The 19,638-nt window shown below is 36.0% G+C and overlaps 1 protein-coding gene across 17 annotated transcripts in view; it reads left to right on the top strand.

The window, feature by feature from the left end:
- The window catches only part of ZMYND11 (zinc finger MYND-type containing 11), a 75,561-nt gene that overhangs the window by 29,713 nt on the left and 26,210 nt on the right, over positions 1–19,638 (top strand). For 5 of the 17 annotated variants that reach the window (XM_005214444.5, XM_005214445.5, XM_025000399.2 and 2 more), the window contains exons 3-5: positions 5,851–6,010; positions 13,111–13,155; positions 15,806–15,967. In XM_005214444.5, coding sequence (XP_005214501.1) covers positions 5,851–6,010; positions 13,111–13,155; positions 15,806–15,967 — 367 coding nt within the window. 17 annotated transcript variants of the gene reach the window in all.

Below are 19,638 nucleotides of genomic sequence, written 5' to 3'. Positions count from 1 at the left end.
GAAGATGCAAGAAATGTTTACCAAAGACCTATAAGAACTAAAGAACAAGCAAGCAGATGAATAATACACTGGAATGAATTCATAACAGGATAACTGAGGTAGAAGAATGGATAAATGACCTGAGGACAGAATGGTGGAAATCACTGCTGCAGGACAGAATATAGAAAAAAGAATGAAAAGAGATGAAGACAGTCTAAGAGACCTCTGGGACAGCATTAAACACAGGAACATTTGCATTATAGGGGTCCCAGAAGAAGAGAGAAAGGACCTGAGAAAATATTTGAAGAGATAATAGCTGAAAACTTCCCTAACATGGGAAAGGAAGTAATCAACCAAGTCCAGGAAGCACAGAGTCCCAGAAGGAACAAAACCAAGGGGGAACACACTGAGACACATGGTAATCAAACTGACAAAAATTAAAGACAGAGATAAAATAGTAAAAGCAACAAAGGAATAACGACAAATAACATACAACGGAACTCCCATCAGGCTATCAGGTGATTTCTCAACAGAAACTCTACAAGCCAGAAGAGAATGGCATGACATATTTCAAGTGATGAAAGGGAAAAACCTACAACCAAGAATACTCAACCCAGCAAGACTCTCCTTCAGATTTGATAGAGAACTCAAAAACTTTCCAGACAAGCAAAAGTTAAAAGAATTTGGCAGCACCAAAACAGATTTCCAACAAATGCTAAAGGAACTCTAGGCAGAAAACAAGATAAGGAAAAACCCCACTTATAGAAAATAAACCCAAAACAATTAAGAAAATGGTAATAGTATCATACATATCAATAATTACCTTAAATGGATTAAATGCACCAACCAAAAGACAAAGACTGGCTGAGCAGATGAAAACGTGCACATATGCAGTTCCACTGACCACATCAGTCTGCTTGACCCCACAAATTATATGTGATTATTTTATATTCTTAGGTTAATCATGTTCCCATTATGGCTTGCAATTATAATTATCTTTTATTTTTGTCTATTCATTGTGAAAAATTGATAAACATCTTTTACTGTTGTGATTATGTAACTATTATTAATTTAATACCATAGTATCGTGATTTGTCAGCAGAAAAATTATAGAAATCTGTATCACTGAAACTACCATTTAATAGAAAAACCTGTAATCACTTTTTAAAATCCAGATGCATATCAGAATTATCTTGAAATTTTTTGAAAATTACAAATGCCCAGGTACTGCTTTTATTTTTGCCAGAGCTCCAGATATGTCTTTTTTTTTTTCCATTCATCCAAGAAATGTTTCTTATAAACAGCCATATTTAAAAACAGCTGGACTACTTGAGGATCTTTTACTTTTATCCAGTTTGTTTTACTTTTTCTATTTCATATTCAGTGCTTCCATTTCATTTAATGTTTTCTAATTTCTCCATCTCTCTTTTTTTAATGTTCTTTCCTAAGCCTTTATCAGTGTAGTAGAAGAGCTTTTGTATACATACATATAAATAATATGTATAACAGATACATTTTAGAAAACTTATAAATTTTTGCCTAATTAAAAATGTACGGCATTTTGATTCCACTTTGATTCATAGTTTGACAGTATGAATTTTAAATATATTTGTGTAGGATATGATTAATACAAATTAGTTATATATAAATCTATTTAAATTATTAATGACACCATTCAAGATGCTCCTATTCTCATTTTTTCTGCACTTGATAAAATATTCTCAGAGTAATGTTAATATATCTCACTATGATTATATATTTTTTGTCTTTTCCCTTATATTTCTCCTGAGTTTTGCTTTTTTTTGGTCTTTGTTTCTTTGTTGTTAAGGTGCCTAATGGTTTATGATGTTTATCTTCTTTGTGAATGGTACCTTTTATCATTAAAAATAATCATCTTTGTTTCATTTTTTTAAAAAGATCTTGTTAAGGATGTAGAAAAAGTTGTAATTATGCAGTTTTTCAAAGTTCATCAGGAAAAATTATATTACTTACAATTGTAATGGTATTCACTCTCCTCTAATCTAAATTACATCTTTTTTGGGTGTTAGTTCTAAAAGGTCTTGTAGGTCTTCATAGAACCGTTCAACTTCAGCTTCTTCAGCGTTACTGGTTAGGGCATAGGCTTGGATTACCATGATATTGAATGGTTTGCCTTGGAAACGAACAGAGATCATTCTGTCGTTTTTGAGATTGCATCCAAGTACTGCATTTCGGACTCTCCTGTTGACCATGATGGCTACTCCATTTCTTCTGAGGGATTCCTGCCCACAGTAGTAGATATAATGGTCATCTAAGTTAAATTCACCCATTCCAGTCCATCTTAGTTCGCTGATTCCTAGAATGCCGATGTTCACTCTTGCCATCTCCTGTTTGACCACTTCCAGTTTCCCTTGATTCATGGACTTGACATTTCAGGTTCCTACGCAATATTGCTCTTTACAGCATCGGACCTTGCTTCTATCACCAGTCCCATCCACAACTGGGTATTCTTTTTGCTTTGGCTCCATCCCTTCATTCTTTCTGGAGTTATTTCTCCACTGATCTCCAGTAGCACATTGGGCACCTACAGACCTGGGGAGTTCCTTTTTCAGTATCCTATCATTTTGCCTTTTCATACTGTTCATGGGGTTCTCAAGGCAAGAATACTGAAGTGGTTTGCCATTCCCTTCTCCAGTGGACCACATTCTGTCAGAATAGCATATTCTAGATAGATATGCTAGATAGCATATTAAACCTAGATAGCATATTAAAAAGCAAAGACATTACTTTGCCAACAAAGGTCCGTCTAGTCAGGGCTGTGGTTTTTCCAGTGGTCCTGTATGGATGTGAGAGTTGGACTATAAAGAAAGCTGAGCTCCGAAGAATTGATGCTTTTGAAGTGTGGTGTTGAAGAAGACTCTTGAGAGTCCCTTGGAGTGCAAGGAGATCCAACCAGTCCATCCTAAAGGAGATCAGTCCTGGGTGTGCATTGGAAGGACTGATGCTAAAGCTGAAACTCCAATACTTTGGCCACCTCATGCGAAGAGTTGACTCATTGGAAAGGACCCTGTTCCTGGGAGGGATTGGGGGCAGGAGGAGAAGGGGACGATAGGGGATGAGATGGCTGGATGGCATCACCAACTCAATGGACATGAGTTTGATTAAACTCCGGTAGTTGGTGATGGACAGAGAGGCCTGGTGTGCTGCTGTGATTCATGGGGTTGCAAAGAGTCAGACATGACTGAGCCACTGAACTGAACTGAATCTAAATTACAGCAATGGTTTTCATGGATCTTTGCCAACTGACTTTAAAATCATTATGGATAAGTAAAGGGCAGAAGAGCTAAGATGAGTTGGAAAGAAAGAAAGGAACCTGCCCAAGACTGGCAAGCTCATGCAGGAGGGGTGGTAAATGGTGGCTGCTTTTTTTATATAAATAGTCTTCAGCCAGTAGATACATCAACAAAATCAAAAGGGAGTACTGTTGAAAAAGAAAGTACTCCTCACATCCCTTTTGGGTGAACCCCTGTTCTCAGAAGTAACCTCTTTTGACAGTTCCTGGAATATACCCCTAAAACTCTTATACAAAGATAATCGTATAATGTTTTTGAGAAATTGTACCTATTCCATGATTTCTTTTCAAAGATCCATTCTCTTAGCAACTTTCACATATGCAGTATAGTATCGTTAACCATAGTCACCATGATATCCACTATATCTCCATGAGTTAATTATCTAATAACTGAAAGTTTGTACCTTTTAACGATTGTCATGCATCTTGTTCACTCCCTCCCCACTCTCCATGGCTGGCAATCAACAGTCTGTTCTCTGTATCTAATGAGTGTTTTTTTGGTTTGTTTCACATATCAGTGAGATCATATGGTATTTGTCCCTGTCTGACTTATTTCATGTAGCATAATGCCTTCAAGATCATCTATGTTGTCACAGAAGGCAAGGGTTTTTTATGGCTGTGTGATATTCCATTATATATATCTGTATGTCACATTTTCTTCATTCATCTGTCCATGAACACTTAGGTTGTTTCCATATCTTGTCTATTGTAAATATCTGGACTGTTGTACATACTGCTTCAGGGAACATGGAGGTGCAGATGTGTTTCATTTTCTTCAGATAAATACCCAGAAATAGATCATATGGTAGTTCTATTTTAAATTTTTTGAGGAACCTCCATGTTCTTTTCCATAGTGGCTAAACCAGTTTATATTCCCGCTAACACTGTACAAATGTTTCTTTTTCTCTACATTCTTACTAACACTTGTTATCTCTTGTCTTTTTGCTGATGGCCATTCTAACATGTGTGAAGTGACATTTCATTGTGATTTTTGGTTTGCATCTCCCTGATGATCAGTGAGGTTGAGCATCTTTTCATGTACCTGTTGACTGTGTGTATGTCTTCTTTGAAGAGTGTCTGTTCAGGTCCTCTGCCGGGTTTCTGATTGGGTTGATTATTTCTGTTGGTGTTTTTACATATCAAAAAATACTTGTAGCTCTGCTGCATCATTTGCCACCCTTAGCTGGTAGGCGGCAAAGCCAACACATTAGTCTGTGGACCACTCCACCTTGTCTCTTCCTGCCCTTGTTTGTTAGGGCAGTGGGGCTGCTGCTCCCATGTCACTTCCTTTTTATCTCTCATTTAACTGCATTGGCAGAGAAAATAGAAAATAACTCTTTACAGTTATCTAACACCTAAACAAAAAACAGTTCTCTTCCACAAGCTGTAGACACAGAGGCTCTGCATTCCTTCTGCACGATTTACTCCTTGTGTAGCTTGAAATTCATCTCCTGAGTTTTGAAGGTTCTTCAGTGATGAGATCTTGCTTTTTTTTTTTTTTTTTGTGGTTGCGCTGAGCAACCCTGGACCTTCAGGGAAGTCCTGAGTTCGTGCCTTTTGAAAATCATTTGTTTTGACTGCTCTGATAGATATTTAAATGACAGGTAACTGGATACAGAATCCTTCTGTTGTACTCTTAATTCCTTGAATACCCTGGGGCACTCAGCCCTGTCTTGCAGCACAGGATGTTTTTCTGGAGAGACTGAGGCCAGCCTGATTTGTCTCCCAGTATGTTTTTGTGTCTAGATATCCTAGTTTACCAGTAAGAGGGTATTAGGGTTTGATTGGAGAGGAATGGAAAATGGCACAAATTCAGTTGTGGCTGTAACGTTTTATTTCCTTGAAAAATAAAATGATATGAAGCAAATATGCCATAATGTTAACCTGAGTTTAGTACAATTGCTGAGTGCAAGAGAATCTATAAACATCATTCTCTGTGGTGCAGGGTGTGTTTGGAACAAAATTTTTTAATAAATATGCCATGTAACTATAAATCAGGAAGAGCTTGTATGCTTTAGTGATGCAGTTCAAAATATATTTAATTGAAGATCACATTTTTGCCTTATTGATCATAGCATGCATTCTTGTTTTCTTTATATGTTGACAATCAGCTGTGTTTTCTGTATTTTCTTTGGTGTCATTTCCTAAGTTTTGAGTAAAAGTATTTTATATTCCAACATCCTGAAGATCACGATAAAATTCTAGATTGAGAATCTGCAGAGTGGAGGTTAGTGGCAGTTGCCACAGAGGCTAGAACTAAATGGGATGTTTGACTGTAAAATCTGTTAAAAGATTTATTTATGCTGGTTTGGGAGTATTTTGAACAAATGTTCCTCTAAATAGGCAAAATAGATTTAAGGTTTAAAATATTATGATAATTGAAAGAGTTCAGTATTCAGGACTGACTGACTTCTTTCTTTTCTTTTCTTTCCGTAGGGCTCTGATAAGTATGTCACAATAAAGAAAAATATTTTCTTGTTTTTATTCATTTTCATTTTTCAGTACTAAGAGATTTAAACTTTGTTTTCCTCTGTATTCAGGTACATGTCTCGAGTCCACGGTATGCATCCAAAGGAGACCACTCGTCAGCTGAGCTTGGCTGTGAAAGATGGTCTTATTGTGGAGACGCTGACAGTGGGCTGCAAAGGCTCCAAAGCTGGTATCGAACAGGAAGGATATTGGTTACCAGGCGACGAAATTGTAAGTTTTGTATTTCATAAATCTGGAACGTTATTTATGTATGCCCCATAGAGATTTGTTTTCAGAAGTTTGGTAATATTTCACAGTAAGGACTGGCATTGGTAGGATGGCTCCTTTCCTTCCTGATTGTTTGGGAGAAAACTCACCTGTGCAGGGAGTCTGCTTCTCCTGTTTGGGTTGCCTTGAATCTGAAAAATAAAAGAAAGCCCTTTGAATGTACACACAGTTAATGGTATTCCTAAGCATTTTCTTCAGTAAATATTAGTAAAAAGAAAAAAAAGTTTCAGTGAGGATAATATTGATGCCGTCCAAACAGACTGAAAGGGGTGTATACGTCTCTACTCAGGGTCACATACAGAAGTACCTTTTTTAAATGTGAAGATTGGTTTCATGTGTAATATGTCTGTCTTTTTTCCTTATTTGCTCTTAATTTTTCTAATACTTTAATGAAAAGTCTGTTTTGGGAACAGAAAGGTTTAAAATAGGATAAACATTAATTTTTTAGTTCTAAAATGAATAGATTTGATAATTAGGTATATTGAGAGTGCTTTATCATGAATTCTCTAAAACCTAGAATTATAAAAATGACACAGTATCTTAAAATTGGTTGATTTCCCCAGAACATTGTCTTTCCGTTCATGACTCTAGGCAATTGAGCCAACACAGACACTCGCTTGTCAAGTCTGAGAGCAATAAACTAACAGTACAGTTTTCTGTGGGAGACTATTAGCTTTAACACTGTTTTTGTCAATTTAATAAGTGCTTTTAAAGTTTCAGGAAAGAAAATTCACATTTTTCACACATAGCATGGAATAAAAAATGTTTAATTTCACTGGTATCATTTGATTTGTGCACTAGAAATATTCTTGAAAACTTAAGTGAAAATGTTTATATTAGAATAATTCTTCAGTTGCCATCCTTGGTGGTTTAGTTTCTAACTTGTGTCCGAGTCTTGTGACCCCATGGACTGTAGTCCACCAGGCTCCTCTGACCGTGGGTGGAATTCCCCAGGCAAATACACTGGAGTGGGTTGCTATTTCCTTCTCCGGTGATCTTCCCAACCCAGGGATTGAATCCATGTCTCCTGCATTGCAGGCAGTCTCGCTACCAACTGAATCACCAGGGAAGTGCTTTACAGAAAATTAAAGTTTTTGCCAATGAAGAAACTGGGTGCCAAGCTATAATAGTGATAATAATGTCAGGTGATATAAATCTTATCTATAGCAGACATTTAAAGGAGGGCCACTGATAATTGATAGCTTATATATTCAAAATGATCCAGATTATATAAAATTTTTAATCCACAACCACTTAGAAACATAAAGATTTACTATAGAAGGCTATATGGATAATTTCTGAGATGTCTATAGCAACTGGCCAGTAGTAAAAGCAACTTAATCCATAAGATTTTGGTTTGTGGATCATATGTACAACTTTTTCATAAAAGTGATTTATTTCTCCTATTTAGATTTGTGCTTTTCCATATGCTTTTTTCCCCTCTTCAAGTTGAAGTTCTTTGTTCAGTTTAATTCAGCAAGCAGTTAATGAGTTGTATGTGTTCAGCCACATTAGGTTCTGTATTCTAGTTTTATGCGTACATGTCCTCACTGCATTTGTTTTTATAGCATCTTCCTTTTCTTTTTCCTAGATGAAATCTCACATGTAAGTCAAACAGTGTATACAGATTTTATTAATTCTGGTTGGTTCTTATTCACAGGCATTTTTATACCAAGTATACATGTATGATTTAAGTACAACTGAGTATAAACATTGTACCTACTTTATGAAATAGTGAAATAAAAAGAAGTTAAGGTTTCAGTCCTGTCTCAGATATTGTTTCTAGTTGTGTGAGGGAGTTTCTAACCTCTGATACTCATTCCTCAGCTGTAATATGAGCATGTTAATATCACTTTCATTTGGTTGTTTTGAGGGTTAAATGAGATTATCTATAGAAAGCATTTAACTGTGCACTCAAAGCATGTTTTGACCAGTGAATAAATATGTTTAAAATAAGAAATGCCTTTTGTGTAGCAAAAGCACACAAATTTCTTACTAAACGGCAAGAAAAATTCTCATCATGATTTTTTTTACATTTAACCTGTAACTCCAAACACAAGTTTTGTAATGAGATTTTCCTTTAGGATGCTGGATCTGTATTTAAAGTTGTAGCTATAAAATGATGAGACTGATTTTATGTGTATCTCATGGTTGTGGCTGGTGGACCACCAGCTACCCAGGGCTGTTTGTGTGTTGCAGTTTTCATGCCCTGAGAATACTCTGGAGGACACACAACTGACCTGTGTTACCCTTGGCACAGCGCAGGCATCTTGCAGTGGCCAGTTCTGTGTGTGAGTAGGGATTGTGTGGCCTGTGCATGCAGGCTGCTGTGTACGGGGGCCGGTGTGAATTGCACAGCTTAGGAATTGCCACCTTCTCCTCAGATATCCTTGCATGTTTATTTAGCAGTTCTCTAGCACATGGCAGTGACGTGTCTTGTTCTAACAAAATCAGTCTTAGGGAAGGTCAACTTTCTAATCAGTACAAAGGTTTTCTGTGGTCTTTGACAGCCCTGCATGCTGGCATATGAGTCTGGGGCTCTTCTTTATAGTTGCTCCACTTTTTATATGAGATGATACCTCTGAAAGCTTGAGGTTTTAGATTGGAGGGTGTGCATTATTATTTATCTCACTGACTTTCTACTAATTATTAAGAGAAGACAAAATCAAGTAGATATATATGGCCTATAAAAGTCAAATAGATTATATATGTAAGGAAAGGGATAGGATTTTTCTACTATTCATTTTTAAAACTTTATTCAGAGTTACAAAGACTCTTTACTCAGGGAGTTCTGTCATTTGAGAAATGTAGGAGCAAGTTGGTTCCTCTTGATAAGTCCTACAAGTTGTATCCCTGGGGTATTGTGTATTAGTAATGAGGCTGGACTCCTTGTCCTCATGTCCATGGCTCTGTTGAGAGAGAGAAGGTAGGCAAAAGTGTTGTTTCTTAGGCCTCTAAACCATCACTGAGCAAGTCTGCTGTGTCATGTTTTTATTCTGGCTTGCTACCTTTTTTCCAATGTTTATTTTTAAAAACTTGATACAATTGGAAAATATGCATGTCTTAAATACTATTGTTTTATTAAATCCAGCTATCATGTAATAAAAGCCTAACTCTGAAAAAGCTATTTCAGGATACAATTATATATTATTTATTAAAGAGGAAGCCTGTGTAAGTCAAAGACGGTAACCTCCATTGTACTGAGATTCTTTCTGCTAGGAATGGATTGATTTCTAGACAGTTTGAGATGCTGATCTTAACCATCATTTTGTTTCTCTTTTGAAGTGAGAATTCATTTGGAGAAACTGTGATGAAATTCAGTAGCACATAAGCATCTTCATGGTGATATTTTAAAATGTCCATTTGAGATAGCAGAATGAAAACCATATTTATTAAAAATGAAGCCTCTCTCAATTTTAAATGGTTAGTTTAAATATTAGTAAACAGTGGAAGTATATGTACCAGCCAGTTGTTAAAACACGCTTGCTGAGCCTGGGCAACACTCTTGTAAGTTTTCTCTGGTCATCTTTAATTTTCAGGTATCTGTTACTAATATTCACTCAGATGATCCAAATACCTCTTTTAGAGATCATTTTTAAAGCTTTTGAAATTATATTGGTAAAAGGCCAGTAGATCTAGATATGTACTAAAACTGTTGTGTTTGTTTCATTTCAAGGCTTGTTTCGTTTTATTTTTTTTAAAGGAAAATTACATTTGCCTAGGTTGCTTCATCATCTGCTTGCTCTAAACTAATGTACATGGACGGCTACATTCAGTCCTTATTCCATCATGATATTTCATGTCCTCTATTTTAACAACTTGAGAAATATATTTCTTGGGCAGAAAATTTTACCATTGCTCAGCTGAGTTTGGTATTTAGTAGCTCCCTTTGTAATAAATGCAACTTAATTTCTTAATTCACTAAAGATAGGAAAGTCTTATAAAAGATTTAACACAGACATACCTCATTTTATTGTACTTTGGCTTGTGCTTTTTTACAAACTGAAGGTTTGTGGCAACTCTGCGTTGTCCAGCATTTTTAGCAGTAAAGTATTTTTAAATTAATGTTTGTACCTTTTTTAGACATACTGTTATTGCACCTTAATAGATTACAGTACAGTGTAAACACAACTTTTACATGCAATGAGAAACCAGAAAAATTTATGTGACTTTCTTGCAATAGTTTCTTTATTGCAGTGGTCTGAAACTGAACCCATAGTATCTCTGAGGTGTGCCTGTAAAAGTGTAGCAGGGCAGGTGACCTTGAATTATGGATCCTGTGCAGATAAAATATATCAAATATGTGCTTTGATATTGAGGCTATTGATATTATTTATTTGGTGACTCCCAGCTTGATTCATGGTCCCTGGCACAAAGCTATGACTCTCTAGTATTTGACAGACACTTTTTAATATGACATTAAATATTTTGGTCACCAGTGTAGAGGATGGCATATAAGTGTGAAAAGGTGACATTTGCTACAAGACTACTTGTCTCTTTACTTGCCTGCCAGATCTGGACTCAGGGTCTCCTTTCTTCTTGTGTGGGTCATGCCAGTTCAAAAACAAAATACTGGCTTTCAGTTAGTGTGCCTCCACCAGTTTTGCTGATGATGACTGGAGAGCAGCTGCAGACATGTGCTCCCATCTCGGCTGGTCAGCCCTGCTCAGCTTCAGCAGTTTTCACGTAACCTAGTTTGTTCTCTGACAAGCAGGACCTCTTGCTAGTTTTTACATAGGTCTTGAGTTAAGGTTGGTACCTTTTAAGAAGCAGCATTAATGAAAATACAAATTTTGTGGTTTCTTGAATAGATGAACATCTTGGGGATAAATGGATTTAGTTTTAATTTACAGAGGGACGAGATAGGTACTTTTTTCCCCATCTTCATCTCCTTTTCCTGATTCAAAAGAACCAGTCTGAGAGACACTGAGGTTTATATACCTCTTGAGACTTGGCTGAAAGCTCACATCTTTTGTGTAAGAGGTAGGATTGGATTTATGTCTTATTCTTCCGAAATTACACAATTAAACACAGCCGTGGCAAGATGTGCTGCCCTGCTTTGTTCCCGAAAAAACATTAAGAGAGGCCTGCAAACAGCCATTTCATAAATACAGCATAGCGAAGTAACAATTTTTTTTAAAAGTTTACATCTTTGTGTTTTCTTATCATACTTATAAATTAATCAGTCACGTTTTAAAACTTTCTGTCCCTTGGATTCTGTTGGTTTTTTAAATGTGAATTATATTTTATTATATTTGTTTTAATTATGTGCAGAAGTACACATTTCTCCCAAAGGTCCATTACCTGCATCAGATACAATTTTTTATTTACTAAATAAATATTAAGTAATAAGTGATGTATTGGTGGTTATTAATTACAAACCAGTTATACTGTGGTTCTATGTGCAAAACATACTGTTACGTACTTGGACATTGTTCTTGCTTTGGTAATGAATTTCTGTTTTACTCAATAGAATATTTTGGGTCATGCTGTCCTGTTACACTCTTTTCAGCTTGTGTGTGTGTATGTGAGAGTTCTTTTGTTTTCCTCTTTTTAAATTTTATTTCATTAAGCAATGTTTTAATATTCTAATTAAAAAATTACATTTAAAATTATTGGAAATCTTTAACCATAAAAATCTTACCTCTCAGTGATGAACTGAATTTATCATCAGAATTAAACTAAATCTAGAATTTGCATAGAATTAATTTTAGATTGTTTCTGTGTAAAACACATATTTGATGATGTGAGGTTTATCTGCTCACTGTGTAGAAACAAGGGGTTAGTGTAAAAGTTAAGTCTCTTGAATATGGTGAGGGAGGCCCTCTCCAGGCACAGTTCTCTTGGCCTTCTTGCTGCAGTGTTAACTCTCAGTCAGTTAACAGTGTTTATTGTCCCATCTTGCTTTCAGAAATGTTGGGAGGGTTACAGTCCTAATGCACTTAGGGTCCTGAAGATGAAATTCACATGTGGGTAATTGCAAGTGTCACACCATTTAGTGGCTTATCAATTCCCATTTTGTGCATTATAGCAAATAGATCATCTTAACACCAGCTAACAGTTACTAAGCATAGTAACTTGTTTGATCCTTGCAAAAGCCCCATAAGCTGAGATTTGTGCTAGTCTAGCTCCAGAGTCTTAACCAAATGCTCTAAGTGGTGACAGAGCCATAGATCAGCAGGCTGCCTCTTGATGGTAGAATGTTTTCTACTCAGTTCTGAAGACAACCTGTATAAATTTCACACCGTGCTGAAGTACCAAGTTGACCACATTTACATTCATCACTCGACAGGTTTTTTTATTTTTTTTCGGCCTTTTCATACTGTTCATGGGGTTCTGAAGGCAAGAATACTGAAGTAGTCTGCCATTCCCTTCTCCAGTGGACCACGTTTTGTCAGTCCCTGAGTAGCTGGGACATGCCCTTCAGCCACTCCACGTAGCTGGATGGGACACGCCTGGAGCCTTGGTTGTCCCACTGCTGGTTCTCACTGAGCTTGTAAACCTTCACTGGCTGTCGGATGTCAGGGAGATGGTGAAGGACGGGGAAGCCTGGTGTGCTGCAGTTCATGGGGTTGCAAAGAGTCGGACACAACTTAGCAGCTGAACAACAATAGCAGCAGCTCCCAATTAAAAAAAAAAAAAACCAGTGTGAACCAGTTTGGGATCAATAAGACATACATTTGTGATCATGCACAGATTTAAATGACACTGAATTTGTTAATAAAATGTTTTTCTGTCATCTTTATAGGTTTCATGGAACATGAATTCCTATAGATTTTCTCTGTGTTCATTTTGTAGTGTTTGTGTTAGTGAAAAAAGTTTACTCTTAAACTCGTAATGATTCTTGAGTTTGCATGCTACTGTCATTTCATTAATGATTACTACAGTGATAGATTACCAGTTGATATCATCTGCCAAATACTATGTATAGCAACTAATAAACAGTTTGACTATGTACCAAACCCCTTTAGCTCTGTATATTGCCTGATATTGAGCAAAGCTATAGGAGAGAGACCAAGATTATTTTGTTTTTATTTTGAAAGGCCTACAGCATGCAGCCTTTCTTCAGGACAGCAACCCCAGCCAAGGTGAACCGATTTTGCACTATATTATTTTACTTTAATTCTGCTTTTTAAAAAAATTGAATTTCTCTTTCTTTAGGCCAGCTTAGTTAATTCTTGCTAGAATTGTTCATTTAAACCATACGCTTTACATTGCTTCTAGTTTTGGATTTTGTGCTCATAGGTTTGCTTTTTTTTTTTTTTTTTTAACTTTCTTGTATTGAAGTAGCATTTCACATATTTTGTTGATCAGGCTGAATGTTGAATAGTTGCTGACTTCTGGTGAAATTCAGTGAAAATGCAGGCTTAGTTTTTTGGTATACACTATTGAGTATTAGTCAAGAGCACTACATAAATGAATTCTGTTTACTACAAGACAAACCATTTGCAACTCTTACTTATAATAAACATATCATTTATACCTCAGAAAAATGTTTCCTGGATTCGGAGTGTAGACACTTTTGAGCTTGACTTTGCATGTTCTGTATATTTAAACAGCTATTGCAGTGATTGAAAGAGTAAATAACGCATTCATTCCCAGCTCATGCTCTCTTTTATATCAGAAACAAAGTTAGTTGATGCCATTATACAGACGTTTATCCAAATGTTTCTCTACTTCATTTGAGCTATAATTTCATTTTTATAATTTTTATGAAAAACTAGGTCTAGAATTAAACACCCCATTGAAGAAAGATCCGTTTTCATCCTTGTTTCATGGGTGGATGGGAGAAGGTAGGGTTAGGTGAAGGTAGGAGGTGACAGGAGGAGGCCAGAGCGGTCCACCAGCATTGTGTTCTCTGACTTCCTCTTCTTAGTTAACCTAGTAATTGCCACGTTGAGAATCACAGGGAGATGAATTGATGTGTAAAAAAATCTCAAATGATGAAGAATGGCAGTTTCTTTTGTTAATGAGTATATATAAGCCACCAAAATCCTTTTAAGATGTCTCTGAACAGTTACGAGGAACATATCCTGAAATATTTGGTTTTAAATTTGGAAAGAGTAAATTTTAAAAAGCCATCTTATCTCCATTGGAACCTAAATTATCAGTGATTTTTGGTGCAAACATGGAAATAGCTAAAACACAGTTTCCTTATAAGCTGTGTGAGAGATACACCAAAGATTGTTACTTTAGTACAGCTGAGCACCACAGTTTACTGTGGCGCCGCTATGTCAGGCTTTGTGGGAGAGCTTTTTTCTGCCATGCACGGATGAGGCTTTTATGTCAAATCAGTACCTTACGGTCTTTGAAACAGTCTGACTGAAATTATTCCTCCCTTACTGAGTGAGCAGAGTCTACACATGTGCAGCAAACAACTAAAAATGGTTGTGCTTTTTTATTACCGTGGTTGCTACAGGTTGCCAATTTCTTACTAAAAAGCAAGCAAGAGTTTACATTTCTGCAGAACTTACTAGTGTACTTTAGCTGTGTCTCTGAATGTGGATTGGAAGGTGTTAAGTTTCAGAACATGAGCTGCTCATGTTCCATTTTGAAGGAGAGAGACGTAGCCTTCTCATATGGTTGGGCGGCACTGCATTTGAACCCTCGGTGCCAGAATTAGTGCTGACTGAACAAGTGCTCTATCACAGCCATTTATTGCAGGAGTTATTGACCTAAGAGGGGCTAAGAATGCTGTTCACTCTCAGAAGCAGAGTGTAGACAGTGATTTATAAAAAGAAAAATGGTGGCAGAGCCCTAGTTTAGAATTTCAAGATCCTCATTGGAAATGGCCTTGATAATACTAACTGTGGGTTTAACCCTTATTCATTCAACTACCACATCTGCAAGAGAAGGTTGAGAATTAATCCATCACTCTTAATGGGGGTGTTTTTGATATATGCTAAGAGTGATATTTATGAAGAATGAATTCCAAATTAAGGGAAGTTACACTGGTCTCCTGTTTGTGTTTAAATGGTACTGGCTGTACAAAAAAAAAAAAAAAAAAGTGTAACAAAGAAAATGTTGAACACCTGTTATGGTCTTTTATTTCCAGGAATAGTCCCAATAAGAAAATAAGCCAGCTTCCTTTTTTTTTTTTTTGATGGTAATGTCCTTTGGAGAATGTGATTAAACCTTTAGTTTTCACATTTTCAATTTATTTTTCCAAATTCAACAGACCCTGAAAATTTGACAACCTATCAGAACATGGACATTCTGATTAATGATTATTTTCAATAAAGCATCCAATACCATGGATGAGAAGATAAGAATAGTGAGCATCACCATTTATTACTATTCTCTCCGTTTCCAAAGTATGCTAAGTACTTAGTATATTTCTTTAAAGAAAATCAGGACAAAACAGAGGTTTGTTTATTTGAAATACTAAGTTATAGATGTTGCTTTGGGGTATTCCATTTACTGAAGAAATTATCCCATAGATTCTATAAAAACTGAAAGATAATGTTAGAAGTTGTATTGGCTTTGGGCTTATTTCATTTTGGACTGGTTTTGTTATCAGATCACCTTAAGATATTTCTGAATATAAATATGTTTAGGAGAGAATTGAAAATTGAAAGAAGCAAATTTCTAGGTATTTTTTCCCTCCTGTTTTAACACAGTAAATGTTTAAAATTGTTTATAATGCCTAACTTCTGATGGACTTTAGTTTCAATTTTGTTCTTAGTCATTGCGGATATTGACAAAATGTCATACGAAATTATTTTGTATTTTTTGTAGGACTGGGAAACAGAAAATCATGACTGGTATTGTTTTGAATGCCATTTGCCTGGAGAGGTGTTGATATGTGACCTGTGTTTTCGTGTGTATCATTCCAAGTGTTTGTCTGATGAGTACAGGCTTAGAGACAGCAGTAGTCACTGGCAGTGCCCAGTTTGCAGGGTGAGTACCTATGAGCTTTAATGTGCTGGTCAGAGGGTTGGAATTCATTGATAATAGCTGCACAAAGATATCCCAGGTGGTCTTGCCAGGTTAATGGATAAAGTACTGGAGGGTGGGGGTTATCTACTGAAATGATGGTTAATGAACATAGAACACTCATAAATGAATATCACAGAACACATACTCAGGGTATGGATTTTAGAAAGTTTCAATCATGTAAAAATATACTCTCTTCTTTTTACAATTCCCTCTGAATTGTGTGACTCCTTTAATGGACAGACTTTGGGAATCAAGAACCACTGTCCCATACCAAGGTCTGTTCAGTCAGTCCTCTTGGCTGCTCAGAAAACACAGGTAGCAAAAGGCACATTGTTGGAAAAGTTCTGTATCTGCTTTCCATTTTATATCCATGTAATGTTGCCTTTATTTTTTTGTCATGTCATGGGTTTATTTCTTTTCTTTGGAGGGTGGAGGGATGGGAGAGTTGTATATCAAGAATTCTCCAAAATGAAATAGTCTGGTAGGTAAAATAGGTACTTCCCACGATTATTTTCATTTATATTACTTCCCTGTTGAGAAGAGTACATGATTGTGCTTGTTGGCTGCCGATGTGCTGTGTGTGTGTGAGTGAGTGATCGCGATGCCTAAATACCACGTGATGTATGGCCTTGATGGTCATCAGTCAGGAATTATTTGATTGGAACTTCTATTGTTTTGTACTTCACTATTGTTAATATACTTAACTTGGAATCATGCAAATTGCCGAGATTACTCATGGGTTCTGTTGTGAACATGTTTTATAATACTTGTATAACTTAAATATTCATTTCTTCTTCAAAAAAGTTATGTCTTTATCTCCTCTTTGGTACCAGCCAAAAATCATCTGGTTCATTTGCCAGCATGATGAGCAAAATACAGTGTCCCTTCTAGTCTTCCTTTAGTGACTGTGGCTTTGTGTTACCTAAGTATGTTTCTTAGCAGCCCTACTATACTCGTTCTGTAGGCAGACAGAAGACTGTTGGTATAACATTTTAAATACATGTGTTATGATGACGTGTAATCAAATGCCTAAATTCTAGATAATTAGTGATAAACCTCTAGGTCTGAACAGATCAGTATCAAGCCTCAGGGTGTGGACCTTCTCTAGAGGCCTGCAAGAATTTGAAGGCTACAATAAATCAGTATGGAGCTGCACCAGTGTCCTACAATTTACTCTCATGGATTTGTGTTTTACAAGTAAATAATATCATGGTTTTCACTACCAGTTTACACTAGAGGAAGTAAAGAATTAATTACATCTGAAGAACAAAAGTATTAAGGTAGTAAAAATATAAAAGAGGTTAGGTCACTGATCAAAAAATAGGGGCTCAGGGACTTAGGAAGTACAATTCTGGACACTCCTGAATCTTTACAGCTGTACTTTGTAGCTGTAGCTGTAGCTTTGTAACATCTGATATTTAGCTCCTATGTCATAGTAAAGAATTTAAATAAAAACACTGGGATTTTTGAGGATGGGTTAAACTTTATGGTAGGTGTTTTGTACTCCTTACATTAAGAGTTGAAGTTTAACACTTAAACTTTTGAAGAAGATGTGTAATGCTTTTTCTGTCAGAATTCAATATCAAGTTGTCATATTCCAGTTTCTAAATATGTTTGCTTTACCGTTTACTGATAAGATGAAAACCTTTAAACTTCAGTGGGTTGCTGGCTCACAGAAACATGATAGCCAAGGGGAGTTTAGCCAATCCCATCCTGCCTTTGTGTTCTTCCCTTTGGTTTTCTTTTCATCTTTGTCAGCCTAGATACTCTCACATTGTGATGTAATTATGCTTACTGAAATGATGCTATGAGTCAGTAAAACACTGGAACTCAGATTCCTTTCACAGACCGCGCGGCTCTTTCCTTAGACTCAAAAAGCCTGTGTTTGTGTTGGGGTTGGTGAGTTTAGCTTGAGCTTTAAAAATTCCAAAGAAATAATTATTTCTATGTTAGATCTGTTCAATTTTTTAAATTGTTATGTTCAGGAAAAAGAAAAGTACTAACAGTTTCTTTCCCAAGAAAAGGGATAATAATAAACTTGAGATTCTAATGCAATTTTAAATATCTTTTTTGATTGGTATTGGGTTGATATATTTGTTTAAACAGTATGTCAAGACTTCAAGTAAAGCTGTTTTTTTAATAATCTAACTTGAGAGTGACGGACCAGATTTACATTTTCTTGAACTAAGAGAACTAAAGCTATAGACTGAAACTTAAAGATTATGGTTCCATGTCAACCTAAGGATCTCTATTTTCATTTTTAATTAATGTCTAGAAAGAATATATAGTAATTAGATTTACTAATGAGGAATTTTTAAGGTAAAATACCAGGGCCAAATTTCAGTACAGGTAAAAGTAGTGGATGGAAGCCAATCACTGTGTCTAAATTTGAAGATAAAAATATTTTTAATACTTTATACTGGTCAGAAGACTTTTGTTTTATGTAACCTCTGACCCTTACAGCATTGAATAGGTTATTTCTCACCCAGCTGTCAGCTGTGTTACCAGATTCACTTCAGCTTGTTGAACAACTTTATCTCATATGTCTGACAAATTCCAAAATATTTTAAGAAGGCAATGATGGGAATTTTTCTCAGTTTAAAATAGTTTTTTCAATTTTCATAATAATCTCAAGAATCTCAGAACCCTGAGGATATTTCTTTGAAATATCTGCCTTTCTAAACAACAGTTAAACTACTACTATACAAATACAATTGATAGTTACTATAATGTAGCTTTGAATATCAGGTTAGCATTTTGCTTTGAAAAAATTCAAGTTATATCCAGTTTCATACTCATGATACCAAGAATTCCTATTAATTGGAAAAAAGAGTTTTAAATCCCTTTTTTAAAAGTTTTAAAACATTCAAAATTATAGGAGGATAAAGAAGAAAAACAATCCCAGCAATGCCACCATATCACAGGTGAGTGTGCTCACAGACCTCTGTGAGTGCACACTCCGTCTGTGTAACTAACTGGCTGGACCCATGGATTAGGTACACTGCTGATGGCAGCTGGCTTGCTTCTACTCAGCAATGACCCAGACACCTTTTTTCTGAGATGTGAACGGTTTCCGCTGATGCACATATGTTGTGTCCATGTGCTGTCTGGGCCGCTGTCTGGGGCGCTGTCTCCTGTGCTGTCTGACCAGCAACACTGACTGAAACTCACCTGTCCGGGGCAGAGGGATGGTGGGGACTCCGGCACCTCCGTTCCAAGGTCATGACCCATTCCATCTGGAAGAGCACTCTTCTTATCATTATTTCTGTATGAAAGTGAAGTTTATATTTTGTTAGATGTTATCTGAATTTTAAATAATATTGAATTTTATTATTTTCAGGAAAAAAGAAACCATTAAATTTTAAATGCAAATTGTTTTAAAAATTTTATTTGCTTAAAGGTTGTATCTTTAAAACAAAATGTAGTCAATTTTACTTTTCTAAAAAAAGAATTATACATATACATGTATAGACATATACATGTCTAATTAGATATATACACATCTATGCAGGTCTGTTTGTTTGCCTTTACAAGTTAAATTCACTGAAGCAGAATTCTTAAAGATAGGCGCATTTCAATCTGTGATAAAAATTACCAAGTTGTTTGTCAGAAGATCAAACCCATTTATACCA

Source organism: Bos taurus, chromosome 13, assembly GCF_002263795.3.
Source record: "Bos taurus isolate L1 Dominette 01449 registration number 42190680 breed Hereford chromosome 13, ARS-UCD2.0, whole genome shotgun sequence".
Lineage (NCBI taxonomy): Eukaryota > Metazoa > Chordata > Mammalia > Artiodactyla > Bovidae > Bos > Bos taurus.
The sequence above is the reverse complement of the archived record's forward strand: the minus strand, read 5'-3'. Positions and strand labels throughout refer to the sequence as shown.